This window comes from Phoxinus phoxinus (assembly GCF_949152265.1).
Source record: "Phoxinus phoxinus genome assembly, chromosome: 24".
Lineage (NCBI taxonomy): Eukaryota > Metazoa > Chordata > Actinopteri > Cypriniformes > Leuciscidae > Phoxinus > Phoxinus phoxinus.
In genome coordinates, this window is record NC_136899.1 from 6,569,386 (window position 1) to 6,586,777 (window position 17,392).

Genomic DNA, 17,392 nt, shown 5'->3' on the forward strand with positions numbered 1-17,392 from the left:
CTATTTAGGATTTTCTTTAAGTTGATCTGAAACAATTTCAATTTTTTTCAGTTATTACATTTCTTTTTTTAATAATACACCTGTGATAAAGTCTCACATGGATTATTTTCCCTTTACCAAAAACATTAATAAAACTCTAGTGAGACATTGTGAGGAATCGTCTGCCCCGCTGGAAACCCCTCAGATTTCCACATTAACCTTGCAGAGAATCAATTACAGCGCTAGCATATGTTTGACTGTGTGATGTGGTAGAGCTGTACATCTGTTGAAAACTAATCATGATAATTGGGCTGTTATTTACATTACTGTGACAGTTAGGATGCGTTTCCACTGAGAAGAAACATGGCAGCTGGGCTGATAAATGTAGCTGTGGTTTCCATGATGGGAGAGATCATCAGATGGTATAGGTTCAACAAAAAAAAAGGTCATTGATTCCATAGAAGAACCATTTTTGGTTCACTAAAGAACCTTTGAACTCGAACTCTTTTTTTTTTCTTAGAGTGAAGAACATTTTAATAATCCAAAGAACATTTTCTACTATAAAGAACCTTTTGTGTAATAGAAGGTTCCATTGATGATAAAGGTAATTCGTGGAACTATATGCTAATAAAGAACCTTTATTTTTAAGAGTGTGATCTAATGACGTGCTTTCATTTGACCATGTTTGATCATATATTAGTAATTTACTACTCTGCATTAATAATGTGGTGTTTGTTTCCAAAGATTTTCTTTAGCACTTGAGATCAGAAATGATTGATGATCTTGGGGATCTTGTTATCAACTATGAACATGTTCTGTATATGATGTATCACTGAACATGAAAAGCTTATTCTTGATTTTTACTGTTCAGAAACACCCTAAGGAGCCAACTGACCTAGATTGTTTTCAAACCCACAGACCAATAAATCAGAGTCCTAATAAAGACGTCACTACAGACTGGCATATAAAGACGACAATATTACAAAGTAATGTAACAAATTACAGTGATATTCATAAATCCATTAAAAGAAGACACTGCACATTTTATCATTGCTTTTATAAACAGCTCCTACAGTATTAAAAGACTAACGCAACTTCAAAGCAACGTGTGCACTTTATTTTTTAAGCTTCATGAGAAATTCATGGACTGTCTTCAGCATCCTTAAGAAGATGGGAAGAGATTGTCTTTTCTTTTTTCAAAATATTTGTGTCAGGCTGAGAAATTTATTGAAATAAATAGCACTCAATGAGAGGAGCAATACAATACAACATCTGTGTGATACATGCAGGCGTATCACCATGTTTCATTTCCACTGCAGAATACAAGTAAGGGGTCTATACATTATGTTACTATTCTGTTGATCACCCTCAAGCTGTCCAAAAACGTACTTTCTTTTGTGGAACACAAGTAGTTGTTTAGCATAATGTCCGTGCTGCTAATTGCAATGAAAGTGAATGGTGACCAAGTGTCAATATGATTCGATAGCGTGCAGCAGTTGGGCTCCGGATGCAAAAACATAAATTTTCTCCATAAAAAAACTGATTTTGAATGACAACTTAAAAACCTTTAAAGACAGACCCTACTGCAAGGTTGCTAATCGATGGTATTTGCTTCTGCTGAAGCCGCCAGCCTGCGTTATTTCAGCTTATTTTTTGAAATAATCATGTTTAATAGTGAAATTCCTGGTGGAAAAACTACATTACCCATGATGCTGTACAGAAAATGACACCAATCAGAGAGTCGAAAAAAGCGACATGTTCCAAAATAGCTCCTTAGCTCCGCCCACTCCCATGAAGCACTGCAAATGATGTAATCGAGATGATCTCCCTGTTCTCAAAATACTAAAATGTTTGTGTATATATGCATATTTAGCAATAAACTTAGAATATATATTTTTTATACATATAATCAATGTTCGTAAAAGAGTATTTTTATATTTCTCCATCATTTTAAATTCGATTATGCTGTTCGCAATGCTTCATGAGATATTTATTTTCCACACTAAAACCGTTAAGTATAAAATCTTGTACCTTTGTGTCCGATTTAAAAAAACTTTTTAGCTCCAAATCAAAGTTTTTAGTGTTGCGATTCACCTCGTAGCTCATTGGCTTGGTTCATGGCTTACAACTCTTTAACAAAGACTTTTTTTAAAATCCCTATGGGAAAAATGAATGGGGGAAAAAAAAAACTTCCGGAACTGTTGCATTCTATATGATTTATGCACTATAATATATGTCTTAGGAAGTCTTTCAGTAAGGAAAATGATTAAATTTAAGTCTCATAATCTTCTCCGCTGCCGCAGGCCACCTTTCATTTTCATTGTATGGAAAAGAGCAGAGTCCTGGCGGTCTACAAAAGAAAGAAAGTCATGTGGGTGAGAAAATGATGAGGGAATTTTCATTTTTGGCTGAAATCTCTTTAAAAAAACCATCATAAATCTGTGCTGGTGGTGGGCTGCAGTGTCATCTTCAATATGAGAGTGGCTTTAGATGAGATGGTATTCTGGAATTAAAGCTCATATACTATTGGATTCTTCTATAAAGGGCTTTTTGTAAACAGCCAGCAAGAGCGGTTAGTTGGTGTTAGAGGGCCACCATACTTCAACTAAATGAAATGGTTCAACTACAAGACTGAATGTTTGATTAACATCAATTAGAATAGTCTCCCTGAAACATCAAACGTCTAAAATGGTCCCAGTTAGGGACAAAACACAACGGCACTCCACACAGATAAAGAAAGGAGGTCATTTATTTGCATGTAGATGTCTGAACATCAAGCGGAGAAGACTGATTCATTTTGAATAATAAAAGAATCATTGTAAAGTAGAGCAAACACATCAATACACCTCAAGGTCACTATGATTTTAATGAATAATATATTTTAGGTATGCATGTATGTATAAAAGATAAATATATCATTGATTTAAATATGAAATGTATTTAATTTAATTGTCAAAATAATAAAATGGGCAGAAACAACCACATTTGTATTAAAGTTAAATCTAGGGACCAAAAAATTATGTGAATTGGTTCTTACTCCACCTAACCACCTAAAACACCTTAGCAACCATATAGCAATACCCTGGAAAGCCCATAGCAACACCATGGCAACCACTCACAACACCCTACTTTTGGACGTACTCCTATATTTGCATTTTAGAAGTGACCAAAGCCATATCTATCAGAATACCTGAATACACCTGAACCAGAATATCAAAGAAATGAAGAACACCTTAGAAATCACCAAGAAACCACATAGCAACGCCCTGGCAACCACCCCCCTAGTTCTGGACAAAAAAAAAGCCATGCAGGGACCAGAATACCAAAGAGACAAAAGTGATAGACTACCTAGCAACCACCTAGAACACCTTAGCAACCACCCACAACACCCTAGCAATGCCCCGGCAACCACCCACAACACCCTTGTTTATAGACATGCTCAGATTTTCTTCAGTATATAAATAAAAGTTTAGGCTGAAAAACAAGTATAGTCTTCTAGCTTGTTAAAAATCTGACCTGTTGTCTTGCATGTCCTGCTGGATGAGTCTTCTGTTCATAACAGTGAGCATAAGTGAAGATATGAGAAGGTCTGTTTTTTTGAGCCTCCAGAAGGACACAACTAAGCTCAGCATCAAAGCCATATAATAGCCTATAGAATGATTTGGGCGAGTATAAAGAATAAAAACCATTTCTCTCCATCTAATAGTTTGCCGTTGCTTGGTTAGCGGCTGTTCTATCACTTATTCATACAGCTCATGATTCTTTTAAATGACTCTGTGGCTTTAAGACAGATGCTTCACGGAGCACTTTAATCATCCACTTTTTCCATATAAAGGCGTGGGTGTAATGAAGCATTAAACTCAATATTAATGCAGATCATTTAGGAAATACGGAAGAGAGGACATAGAGGCAGGGCTTTTCTAATGTGCACCTCTCCCTCTCTTTCTCTTTCTCTCTTACATTATATATATATATATATACACACACACACACACACACACACACAGTACAGTAATATATATCTGCCAGCAGTTAATAACTTTAAAGCATTAACTTGCTTTTATGAATGTCACAGAGAATGACACAGCCAAGTCTCATTACCTAAGGGAGAACATCCTGGGAGAAATTTGCCTCCTCTTTTGTCAAGTATAAGGAGGTTTTATGAGGCCACAACCCTTTTGAATATAACACGGATATATTTTAGAGACAGGAAATCTAATGTGGCAATAGAACATTTGTTATGTTTACAGATTATTTAGCATATATTTTATGTGTGTTAAAGTTACCATGAAAACTGAATCGACAATTCTCTTTGCTTTTAGGAATATTAGTAGCCTGGGTTTCCCCATACTGCCTTTGCGCAGCGCGATTTTATTCACGCTGAAAGGCAGTCTGGATACCAAGGACCAGATTTTCGCCTCATCTAGGGAACCAATCACAGAACGGGGAGGGAACAGCAAGACGATGACGACATCTATGTGACACAACTAAGCAGTTTGTTTATATCCATATATACCTTCGACCCTCATGTTTATCTTGCACAAACGGCAATAGTCGTTGAACGTCATTGTTTACACAAAAATATCTTACCCATCGTCTTCTTCCTTGTCTAATTTCTGTCGCTCTACATACGTCATCTGGTATAATGGAAACGATTGGCTATGAGCTACGTACAGGCGCATTTGATAGACATTCTTAGCACCCAATAAACGGTGCCGGGCATTCGTAAATACGCCTCAAATACGAGAAAATGCACATGTGGTTCCCAGACCCAAGTCTCAACGAGAATTGGGTCTGGCGTTAGCCAGGCTAGAATATTAGAGTATGTATTATAAGTTATTTCAGAATTCATGGGCCCTCATCTTTAATAAAAAATAATTACTTCTATTCTCTGACGACGTGTTTACTGGCGTGAGGGCGGGGCAACCTGTCACTCACATGATATCGACCAATAGCAAACCACAACCATCCAATCAATTCCCAATGGACAAAATCAAGTTCTACCCTACATTTTTCTTGTTCAAGAAGCCGTTTCACTGGGATATATGTCACAATAGGGGAGAAAAGACTTTTTCATGGTGACTTTAATGTCTCCGGGAATCTGCTAATATGACAACATAATATGTACACCCCCAGAAACTGCTATTTTTCAGCATTTTATGGAATCACACTTTTAGTTTTTAAAGAAATGCCACATCAAACATTATGTTCGAATAATTTCTCATATGCCATGTTTGTTCATTTTGAACAAAATCTCAGCAAACAAGTAATTAGGCTGTGTGGTGAGGTTTGGCAAAATTTGATCAGTGCTTCCACCTCATTCGTTTATATACGGTTCAGAGATTCAGAACCGTCCCTGGAAGACTAATATTGCACATAAGCCTATCTTTATCTTCTATCCAGGCTTTAATTAAACTATTTCAAGAATCTCACATTTTGACGGAAGCGTCACTGTTAGACAATTACATAAGGGATCAAGTACAGCCAGACACTTATTATTGCAAATTAAACCCAGACACTAGATCATTAAAAAAGAGGGATCTTGAATCAAGGGTTTATTTTGAAATAATGAATCTGACTGTACGTTAAGCTGCATGGTTTAATCCTGAAAGTGAGAAGAATAATGTATGGTTGCAACAAATAAAATGTCCAGTATGACGATCTCTTACAAGAGGAATGTTTTGAATGCCTGTGGTGTATCATTAGTGTATTGGGGATCACTCGATCAAAGAGAAATTATAATCTGTCCACACTAGGCATAATAAAAGGACTGTTTAGTTGACTAATCTATCCTTTACTTGAGAAATGAAATATGAAAGCCTGCTCTTTCCTCAAAGGTGCCACAATACTGCAGAAATGAAGTGCCACCTAGTGGCCACTAGGAAAAGAACAACAACTGTGCCACCAACTACAAACCTTGCTTAGACCGAAAGAAAAAAAGGACTGATATATGAAAAACAAATCCATGTAAAAGCAAAATAAAAAAAAATTTGTACAAAAAAGTGGGGGTTTTTTGACACATTGTACCAATTATTTAACACATGAACAAAAATGATTATATATATATAATAATATAATATATTAAATAAAAATATTAATAATGTAATATAACAATTATTAATTTATCATAATCATTAAAACATTTATTTAAAAATAATTTATCAAGCCACCTAGTAGCACCCACATGACAACTAAAAAACACAGTTTTAGACGTACTCAGATTCTCATAATTATATAATATAATGATTACCAACCATCTACCAACTTCCCAAAAACTATTTTGAAATATAATATATTATAATATAATGATTTATTTTAAGAAATTTCTCAAGCCACCTATTAATCATCTAGATAGAACACCTTAGCAACCACACAAAACACCCTAGTTTTGGACATTTTCTTCAGGAAATTAAAAAATATGTAATATAATATAATATAATATATGTGTATATATAAGAGTAGCTTTTATTAACTTCTTTAACTTATGAATAACTTGTAGCTCAGCTTCAGTTTCCCCAACACTGGAATGAATAACCTCTCAATTAATTCAGAATCTGTTCCTACATAGCAAAAACACAATTATGCAGAAAATCTGCATTCTTCTTGAAGAAAGAGCCACCCAAAACAGAAATGCTGTCAAGCACGCTTCCTTCTCAGGATCGATATTTCAAACCGGAGCCCTCTGTGAACCTCATCACCGGACAGATCTCAACAAGGCATTTCGGACCACTTGCAAATATTTGCAGACAGCACAGCAAACAGACGCTTCATTCCTGAGGCCCTGTGCCAGTCTCAGCCCTTCAGATTAATGAGGACGCCCCACGGGGAGCAATGACCAGGCATTTCATTACAGGCTAACAACAAAAGCTAATTCAGCACAGTCCCTCATAACTGTGATCCCTTCGGACAGCAGTAAACACTGCCGCTTCGTGGAGGGAATTCACTTTTTTGTTTTGCAGCACAATTAAAGTTCTCAAGAAGTCAGTGACAAGCTTAGTGAGCGAAAAGTGTCTTTGCATAACTCTGCCACCCCAAACGTAATTAAAAATTGATCAGGGTCTGTTGAGATTAATATAGATTTGGCTGTAAGAATTCATCTGCAAACAAGCTTAAAACTAAAAGTTTTAAGGACAGATTATAATGTTTTCTAACAAAAGCTCTTTTACACAATTAAAACTGTGGCCATATTAAGTCTCCAAGTCTTTTTTATTATTATTTATATACTTTGGTATAAATAAGTATACAAATATAATAAATATAAATAACATCACAAATATAGACTATACTCTCCAAAAGTTTTGGGTTGGTAAGATTGTTTTTTTGTTTTGTTTTAAATACCAGTACAAAAATGTAATATTGTGAAATATTATTACAATTTGAAATACCTGTATTCTATTTTAATATATATTTTTAAATGTAATTTATTCCTGCGATGGAAAAAGCTGAATTTCCAGCATCATTACTCCAGTCTTCAGTGTCACATGATCCTTCAGAAATCATTCTAATATGCTGATTTAATGCTCAAGAAACATTTCTTCTTTTTGTCAATGTTGAAAACAGTTGTGCTACTTGTGTATAAAAAAAATTCCGGATTAATTGATGAATAATTTTTTTTTATAAGAACAGAATTTATTTGAAATAGAAAACTTTTATATTATTATAAATGTCTTTCCTGTCAATTGTGATCATTTTAATGCATCCTTTCTGAATACAAGTAGTAATCATATTAACCGACCCCAAACTTCTAAACGGTATAATGTTTTTTAATGTCGTATTGCTTTTTTTTTCTTCATCTCCCACTATCCACCAAATTTCTCTCCATCTTCTGGCCACAGTTTAAACTAAGCCATTTGTGATGGTTTGCTATAAATATAGAGCGGGAAATACATTTCGACACAAAGAAGAAACCAGTCTATCATGAGAAATCTGCTGGTTTATTTGCATTATGGGTAAAGTGAGGCTTGATTGACTGCTGGGAGTTAGGCTAGAGTGTTTCTTTCTTTCTTTTTATTTATTTTACATCAGTGGACGCTTTTACATGAATGGACTCTCACTCTACACCAGAGATGCATTAGCAGGCTGCCAAAAAACATCTCTGAATTTCCCCAACATTTATGATATGTTTAATATTATGAAAATTCAGCAGGACAGATTCTTACACAAGCTGTCAGGTGCAGTGAGATCTGAAAGCATAATAAATTATCCAAAATGCATTCAGTAACTATACAATGCATCCGTTTCCCTGAATAACAATCTTTATGGATATATGCAGGGGAATACGTGACTTACATAAATACATTAGGCATAAAGAGCCACTTGATTTCCCTGCATGATGGCCGAATATATCGTATTTTTGGCAATACACCAGTGAATTACTGTGCTAAGAAGAGTTTCTGTGCCTTTAGGTGTGAGGGAAGATGCTGTATCTCTGGGTGTTAATCCATTGATGTATACCTCTGTGGAGGCACTAGGATCTCAGTGAATGTTAGTCTGGCCCACACACACACACACATCAGTACTGCAGTGGAAAGTTAAACACCTCCTACAGTATATAACACCCACCTCTGCAGCTGAGCGCTACCGTGTGGGCAACTCTCTTCCTCAGCTCAATCCAGAGATTTGCTGATGTGCATCTGTGATTTACTGTCAGACAAAATGTGCAAAAGTCGTACCATTAGCTTGTCACTCAGGCATTAGTAACTTAAAGTGATAGTTGACCCAAAAATGAAAATTCGGTCATCATTTACTCACCCTCAAGTTGTTCCAAAACCTGTAGGAGTTTCTTTCTTCAACTGAACAAAAAAGAAGATGTTTTGAAGAATGTCGGTAACCAAACAGTTGATGGACCCCATTGACTTCCATAGTATGGAAAAAAAATATATATGGAAGTCAATGTGGCCCATCAACTGTCTGGTTATCCATAATCTTCAAAGTATCTTCTTATTTTTGGGTGAACTATCCCTTTAAGTTACTAATATGCAACCTTAAAGTACTCAAATTCACCCAGTTTAGGGGTAGTTAAGGTCAACGTCTCTTTAAAGGAAAGCCTGTTCACTCAGCGGCCATGTTTGCGACGCCTCCAGGCAGTTATTTTGGGCATCCAAGACCATGTCCTATCCATTTAAATGGGTGAAATCCTGAAATCTCAAAAACTGATTGACAAACTAACAATTAAAATTAAATAACATATTTTAAATCAGCAACAAAATCTGCCATGAGCCGCCCCATAAATGTTGTTCCTTATGCTCAAATTCACCTTATTCTTGCACGGCGAGAGGCTTCCGGTCTCATACGCTGTACAAAAGCTGTCCCCGTTATGGTGCTTGATATTGCAGACTGTACTTCTATTATTTAAATGTATTATTGTAATCATAAACCCACTGGTTCTTAAGGCAAATTATTTTCGCATTTTGTCATTCTTCCTGTTATTTACGTTTAGCGGCAAATGAATCAGAAGTGCCCACACAATCACAGAAAATAGCTTACTTCTGCGTTGCAAAATAAGGTGAATAGCATTAAAATAACTTGTTTTTCAGCCAATGCACATGTGCAGTCCTCAGCATGCATCTCAGAACACTGACTGTTTCTATAGTAACCGGAGATTCACCATGACTTTACCAATCAGCGATTGTTTATTTTATTTAAAAGGCGGGACTTGTTCCGCCATATTGCGTGTTGCAATGTTTCTCCCATCCATAAGTCATACAAGTTCACCATATTTGTATAACTAAAGTTTTTGGTTAAGGAAAAAAAAAAAAAAAAAAAGTGTACCTTTCAGGAAATTGCCCCAATGACAAGCATTTGTACACTTAAGGCACAATATTTGCATATTTTATCACAGTGTACATCGCAGAACCTGATTTGACCAAGTGCAACATGTTCCTGCTGAATGTATGGAGGGAAAGAGGAGTTGGGTTACTTTTATACTGTTGCCCCAGGTTGATTAAAGACTGTTTGTGTGGCGAGCAGGACGAGGTCAAGGGCCGTGGGAGGACGGCACGAGGCCGGTGGCGTGATTACTGATGAGCGACACCTGCGCGACGCACCGGTCTCGTATCTCTCACACAGGGCTGCCAACGCTCATGCATTGACCGTGAGACTCACGCAGTCGACCCTTTCCACACGCTCTCACGCCACGCATCCATTTTCTCACGCAGAGAAAAATCACGCGGCAAAGAGAAGCAATTTACTTTTGATATGGAACAAATTCTCAGCTCTCAGATTCTGTCAATTTTATTACGAAATTCAAACAATATACCGTTTTGGCGCTTTTAAATGTGACAGGTCGCTGTAGCGCTTCAGTTCAAATGGCACGTGAACCGATCATCTCTCTTTACTAGCCTAGTTAATAGTAAATAAACACGAATGATCAAAAGGTGTGTAACGTGTGTTGAAAGATACAGTAGCCTACAACTTACCGACATGTATATGCCTCATACATAATATCGACCAATCAGTGTTTTTCAACCGCGGAAAGAGATCAATAAAATAGCTGGAGTAGACTACAATGTCACATAACGTTACAACGCTTACCTCAGGAAAGCCATTTAATGACCATAGCATGCCAGAATGTTAGCCAAAGTTGTGAGAACATTCCCTGTTGGATGGGATAATGCTTTCCCTCAAAAAGAGTCAATAGCCAAATGTTTTATTAACCAAAATGTCTTCACATGTAAGAAAAGGGGAGTTCACAATGGGCCAGCTGTTGCTCTTCAATTGTTTATGCCGTGTATAGGCTTTAAGATCACAAAGTTACTTTGTCATTATTATGCAGTGTGTATGTATATGTGTTTCTTACCTCAACAGTGAGCGATTTGTAGAATTCCTTGCGAATTCTTAAATCAGTCATTTTTTTCTGTTAACTTGGATGTCTGAAAGAAAGATAAGTGAGTTCAATAGGGGAAATATAAGCAGCAGAAACCACTGGGTGGCACTAGTGATCTTCTTTTGATGGTTGCACCTGTTTTGTTCAGAAGTGTTTTCTCAAAGTATCACATCATTTTTCTAACATCTTTAAACAAATTTGTGAAAAACCATATGAGTTCATAAACTTAAATAAGACTTTATGCTTTATGAAAGTTTATAAAATCACTTTTTATTGCTTTTGTAAAGCAATAAAATAATATATATAAATAAATTATTAATAATATAAATATACAAAAATATATACAAACTATAAGATTATATTTGTATTATCCACCAAGGTCACCATTTCAAGCGATTGATGTTTAAAAAGCATCATTGAGCTTGTGGAAAGTGCGATATAAAATTAAATAAATAAGAGAACCATGAAGTAACATGCATACATAATTAGTTGGCATCACTGTTGTGTTCATGTAATACATATATATATATATATAGACAGTTCTAGTTCTGCTATTCAGGATGCCTGTTTTACGTTGCACATTCTGACACTGTGAGGCCACCGTAGGTGGGCGTTTTGGACGTGTGGGTTCCGGAAAATAAACGAGTGAGTTGATACATTGAAAGTTGAAACTAGTCTTCATTTTTTATCAACATAACATTGGCGACGAGGATGGCTGATGCCCCGGTTTTTTCTCTTCCACCTCCGGACTATTTTCTGCCCCTCCCTGGCGAACCTGTCGTTCCTTGGAATCAGTGGAGAACGTCTTTTGAACTGTACCTTTTAGCCATTGGATTGGATAATGCCACTAGCGCGAGGAAGCGCGCTATCCTACTGCACTTGCTCGGAGCGGAGGGGAACAGGATTTTCAACACGCTCGATGGTACTCTGGACACTTACGATGCTGTGATTACGGCTTTGACTGGACATTTTGTGAAGTCACAGAACATCCTCTTTCAGCGGCTGGAGTTCAGACAAAGATGTCAGCGCCCTGGTGAGTCTGCTAGGCAGTTTGTAGCAGATTTAAAAGCCTTAGCACAGCGCTGTAATTTCGGCGTCATGAGAGATGAACTTATTCGAGACCAGCTCATTGAGAAAACATCTAATCCCAGAGTCCAGGAGGAGTTGTTACTCAAAGATGCAACGCTGTCACTTGAGGATGCATTAACATTCGCCTTACAAGTGGAGGCGGCCACTCAATGTGCTGCTAAAATAGCAGAAAACAAGTCTCATACTGCTGTTATTGAACAGCCAGTGCAACAGCTATCAAGCTCAGGCAACCTGGCTGACCCTGCTGCTATACAGGTCGCGCGCCCCCAGCAAACACGCCAGCAGAGACGCTGTGGGAATTGTGGCTCCACCCGTCATGCCACAAGGGCTCAGGATTGCCCTGCTAGGGGCCAAACATGCAGACGCTGTCAGAAACCTAACCATTTTGCTAGATGGTGCCGGTCTGCTCCGGCTGACTACTCTGAACAGTCAAATGACCCGGTGGTACCAGTGCGCACCATAGGCCCCCACCCAGGGACCTTCTCCAGGTGCCCCGTATACCTGGATGGCCGCTGTGTCCCTCTTCTCCTTGACACTGGGGCCAAGGTGTCACTGCTGAATATTGACACCTGTAACCTACTCTTCTCAAACAGACAGCTGCAGCCCCCATCCACTGCTCTCTGTGGCTACGGCCGCAGCAAAATCGACGTTGTTGGCCTACTTTACCTCCCAGTTCGCTACACCTCTACAACTGTGGACCGCTTCCCATTCCACATTACACGCCACGGTGAGAACATCATGGGCCTTGACCTCTTTCTCAGCCTTGGTTTTACCCTACAGGACAACAGCGGAACACGAATATTACATGTGGGCTCCCCTTGGCAACAAAGCCGACCTGAACTGTTCAATGGCCTTGGGTGTCTCACCTCATTCACACACAAACCACTCCTGGACCACAGTGTGCCTCCCGTGGTCCAGCCCCTTCGGCGTGTTCCCCTGGCTCTGCGGGACGGCGTTACACAGGAGCTCCAACGCCTCCAGGCTGATGGCATCATAGAACCCATTGATGCCTCTCCGTGGGTGTCCAACCTTGTCATCGCCAGGAAGAAGTCAGGTGGACTGAGAGTCTGCGTCGACCTTCGCCAGGTCAACAAGGCAGTGGTGCCTGACAAGTACCCTCTTCCGACGACAGAAGAACTCACAACCCACTTCTATGGCTCTCGGGTCTTTTCTAAGTTGGACTTACGTCAGGGCTACTTACAAATCCCTTTGCACCCGGAGAGTCGGAACCTGACGGCTTTTATCACCCACACTGGCCTGTATCGCTATACAAGGATGCCTTTTGGGCTCAGTTCAGCGCCAAGCTGTTTCCAAAAGATCATGTCCACAATTCTCGCCAGCTGCCCCGGTACCGTGGCCTATTTGGACGACATTGTGGTACACGGGCCAGATGTTGACACACACAACGTCCGCCTGGAACAGGTCTTTGACTCCCTCAGCCGCCACCATGTCACCTTGAACACTGAGAAGTGTACGTTCTCCGCACCGGCCATTGATTTTGTCGGTTTCCGTGTGTCGGCAGATGGTATCTCCCCTCTCCAGTCGAATGTGGCAGCCATCACCGCAGTCCCAAACCCCACGACAGCCTCGCAGCTGGCTTCGTTCTTGGGGATGACAGCCTACTACATGCGTTTCCTGCCGCAGTACTCCTCTGTCACGGCCCCGCTGAGGATGCTGCTCAAGCAGGATGCTCCCTGGACCTGGACTTCAGAATGCCAGGCAGGGTTTGACGAACTGAAGCGTCTCCTCACCACGTCTCCGATCCTGGCACACTTCCAGCTGGACTGCCCCACATTCGTGACCTGTGATGCGTCTGCTGTGGCTCTGGGCGCCGTTCTGTCACAGCTCCATGATGGCGCGGAGAGGCCCGTAGCCTTCGCCTCCCGGGCGCTCAGCCCCACCGAGCAGAAATACTCAGTGGGTGAGAGGGAGGCCCTCGCCTGCATTTGGGCGTGTGAGAGGTGGCATTTGTACTTGTATGGACGGTCTTTTACCCTACGGACGGACCACCAGGCTCTGACAGCCCTGATGTCCACTTCGGGCGGAGGACACAGACCCCTTCGCCTCTACAGATGGTCAGACCGCCTGCAGCAGTATGACTTTCAGTTACAATTCACGCCTGGAAAGACTAATGTTGTAGCAGATTTTCTATCCCGCCCTGCCGCCACCCAGTGCTCTGCTTTCTCTCCAGAGGATGAGGAGGAGGTAGTACACCTGGTCCACTCACCACTGAAGAACACGGTCTCTCTCCATGACCTGGAGTCCGCCTCAGCAGCCGAGCCAGCCTTCAGCATGATTCGTGATTATATCAGACATGGTTGGCCTCCCCGCGTCCCTCCAGAACTGGAGCCATACTATCGAGTGAAGCATGAACTGTCATGCTGGGGTGAGGCCTGCATCGCTCGTGGCCTCTGTGCTGTCATCCCAGTGGCCCTCAGAGGGTGTGTCTTGCAAATGGCACATCAGGGACACCTCGGCATCGTCAAAGCCAAACAACGGTGCCGTGATGTCGTGTGGTGGCCCGCCATGGGCCGTGACCTGGAGGGACTTATCCGCTCCTGTGCAGCGTGCCTCACCAGTGGGAAGACTGGGCTACCCGCTTCAACTCCACTGCAGCCAGTAGACTGGCCGTCTGCACCATGGGTACACTTGCAGCTTGATATCTGTGGTGAGCTGTACAATGTGCCACACCATCAGAGGTTCCTCGTGGTGGTCTACGACCTGCACTCCAAGTGGCCTGAGGTGGCTCCCATGGGTACGGTTACCTCTGCTGCTGTGGTCAACTTTCTCGACCAGCTGTTTTCCCGCTGGGGCTTGCCTTGTGCAATTACCACGGACAATGGTCCTCAGTTCCTGTCCTTGGAGTTTACCACCTTCCTCGCCAACAAGGGTGTTACCCATATCCGAACTTCCGTCTATCACCCCCAAGCCAACGGAGGGGTGGAACGATTCAACCAATCCCTAAAAAATGGACTGCGTGCTCACATGTCTGAGGGATACTCCCTGATGGCCGCACTGTCACAGACCCTCCTCCACTACAGAGCAACTGCCCACTCTACAACAGGGGTCTCCCCTGCCGCACTCATGTTGAAAAGGGAACTTGTGCTTCCTCTGTCAAGACTCCGTCCACCAATGGCCGCGAGACCATGGCCATGCTCAGCAGCAGTAAAGGCTCACGTCAAGAGACAACAGAGTTCCATGAAGCGGAGGTTCGATGAGAAGCACAAGGCTAAGTGGCCTGTTATCAGAGTGTCAGACTGGGTCAGAGCCCGCCGGCCCCACAGAGCTAACAAGCTGTCATCATTCTGGTCGGCTCCGTACCAGGTCAGTCGGCAGCTCGGCCCAGCTTCATTTCAGCTGACTGATGGCTCCCGTTGGCACGCTAGCTGCCTGCGCAGAGTGCCCTCCCCTATTTACCACCCTCACCTGGCAGGGGTGGAGCAGAGCAACCCAGCAACTGAGCCGGCCCCTCGTGTGCCGGATCCCACTGCGGCACCTCTCGCCCAAGCTGTTCCGGCCGCTCAGGACACCGCTCCTGCTTCAGCCCCTCTGCCGGCCCCCCTTGTTCCTGAGCCCCGCCCTGTCAGGGTTCGTACGCGCCCTGGGCACTTCGAAGACTTTGAAGCTACCTTCCACGTTTGAACATTCGGAGGGGGGGGGAAATGTTGTGTTCATGTAATACATATATATATATATATAGACAGTTCTAGTTCTGCTATTCAGGATGCCTGTTTTACGTTGCACATTCTGACACTGTGAGGCCACCGTAGGTGGGCGTTTTGGACGTGTGGGTTCCGGAAAATAAACGAGTGAGTTGATACATTGAAAGTTGAAACTAGTCTTCATTTTTTATCAACATAACACACATGCTTTCAAATACCATAGCAAAAGCATTTGAATACTGAATCTAATAATTTGTCTTTTTAATTTGTAAAATATTATAGTCTTCTTTGAATTCAAAATGTGCTTTTCAAAATAAATCTTGTAGTTCATGTCCAGCTGCTTAAAGCATTACATCGGGTCTAGAGTGAGCATTCATACTTTTACTTATTTGTCTTGATTAAGCATGAAATATTAAATGCAGAAAATTGGTTTAGTTTACCAGAAATCCCCCCTCAACTCTTCATCATGTTCCTCAAACCATTGCTAAACAATGTGTGCAATGCATTATCCTGCTGAAAGAGGTCACTTCCACCAGGGATCACATTGTCATGAAGTTCTTGGACACTTCTTGGTTGTGAAACAGAAGTAAATGTGCTTAATGTGAAAAACTAAACCTGTTGTTTCTCTGCTAGGGCTCCTGTGTGAACTTGAGAAGAGCTAGGGCTCCTGTGTGAACTTGAGAAGAACTATAAAACACCACACCAAATCACCTTAAGTTCACACCAACTGATTAATAGTAACTAAAAAATTTTGCATAATTTGTTTGAAGCTTATTTATATTTTGTTATCTAATGCAATTGAATTCGGGCACTTTTAAGTGTGGCTTCAGTGTCTTAGTACTTTTTGGGGCCCCTCTATTCCATGCACCACCTCTGGTTGTTCTGGCTGCATATTGTATATCCAGCTGTGAGTATGCACAATTAATTGTGTTATATATATAGTAGCCTATAAACAATTAAAATTCGTACTGACTGTAGGCTTGCACAGCACAACAGACAAACATAAACTTCTTTAACAACTTTAAGTCAAAATAGCAAAGGAAAATCCATAATAAATCGATGTGAAAATGCAGTGTCCTACCTTTGTCTGTTTGACTTTATAACGGCATCAGGACCCTAACAGTTACATGAGCTGTTGGGAAATATTTAGTATTCTCTGCTGCTCGCCGCTCACATTAGTTTGTTTTACTAAACTTTCGAAAGTACAACTCGTATCTAGGCTATTAAATAGATGAGAATTACCTCAGTCTGCTGCTGTTACTGTTCTGCGCACATGCTTCTTCAGTTTCTTGCGCGCTTCAGGACAATGATCCACTGCTTGTCCACTTCACCTCAGCTCTGTTAGCAGGACATGCACACCTGTAGAGTTTTGTTTCTTTACGTGACATAACGCTGTTGTAAGAGTAATGTCATTGGAATTAGAATAGAAGAGACTCGTTTTCGTTTTTGTAGCGAAATAAACCTCAATCATCGTGATCGGGTGGGTTCCATTAATCTGGTCTGTACGCATGCATAACCTCCATTAGTGACGTCAGTTTAAAGTAGACATTTTTTCGACGAACATATTTTGTTTATTATTTTACTGGTTCTTTGTCTACTGTTTATATTATTGTTGTTAAATTCTGTTTTGATGTGTAACTGTGTATTTGGTTTTAGATGATTAAAGAAACGCCTTTCTATTAAACACATCTGAATCGCAGTCGCAGAACGATTTGCTGCATTAAAAAGGCACGACCCAAGTTGTCTCAAGCATGAGATTGAATAATTGAACGCATATTGTTTCATGCAGTGAGAGATATTTTTCCGTACAAATTTACATTTAATGGTTGTACTTTTT

General features: G+C 40.7%; 1 protein-coding gene across 9 annotated transcripts in view; it reads right to left on the minus strand.

Annotated features, from left to right (window-relative positions):
- plppr5b (phospholipid phosphatase related 5b) overlaps window positions 1–17,103 on the minus strand; it is a 54,386-nt gene extending 37,283 nt beyond the window's left edge. For 4 of the 9 annotated variants that reach the window (XR_013796279.1, XR_013796280.1, XR_013796281.1 and 1 more), the window contains exons 1-3: window positions 16,798–17,103; window positions 16,637–16,687; window positions 10,778–10,850 (exon numbers count right to left, since the gene is read on the minus strand). Coding sequence is in view for 6 of the 9 variants with exons in the window: in XM_079601280.1 (XP_079457406.1) it covers window positions 10,778–10,828 (51 nt within the window). In the remaining 3 variants the exon portion in view is untranslated. The remainder of the gene's footprint in view (window positions 1–10,777; window positions 10,851–16,636; window positions 16,688–16,797) is intronic. The other 5 variants (XM_079601288.1, XM_079601287.1, XM_079601285.1 and 2 more) reach the window with 3 other exon arrangements.
- Window positions 17,104–17,392: the final 289 nt, after the last annotated feature.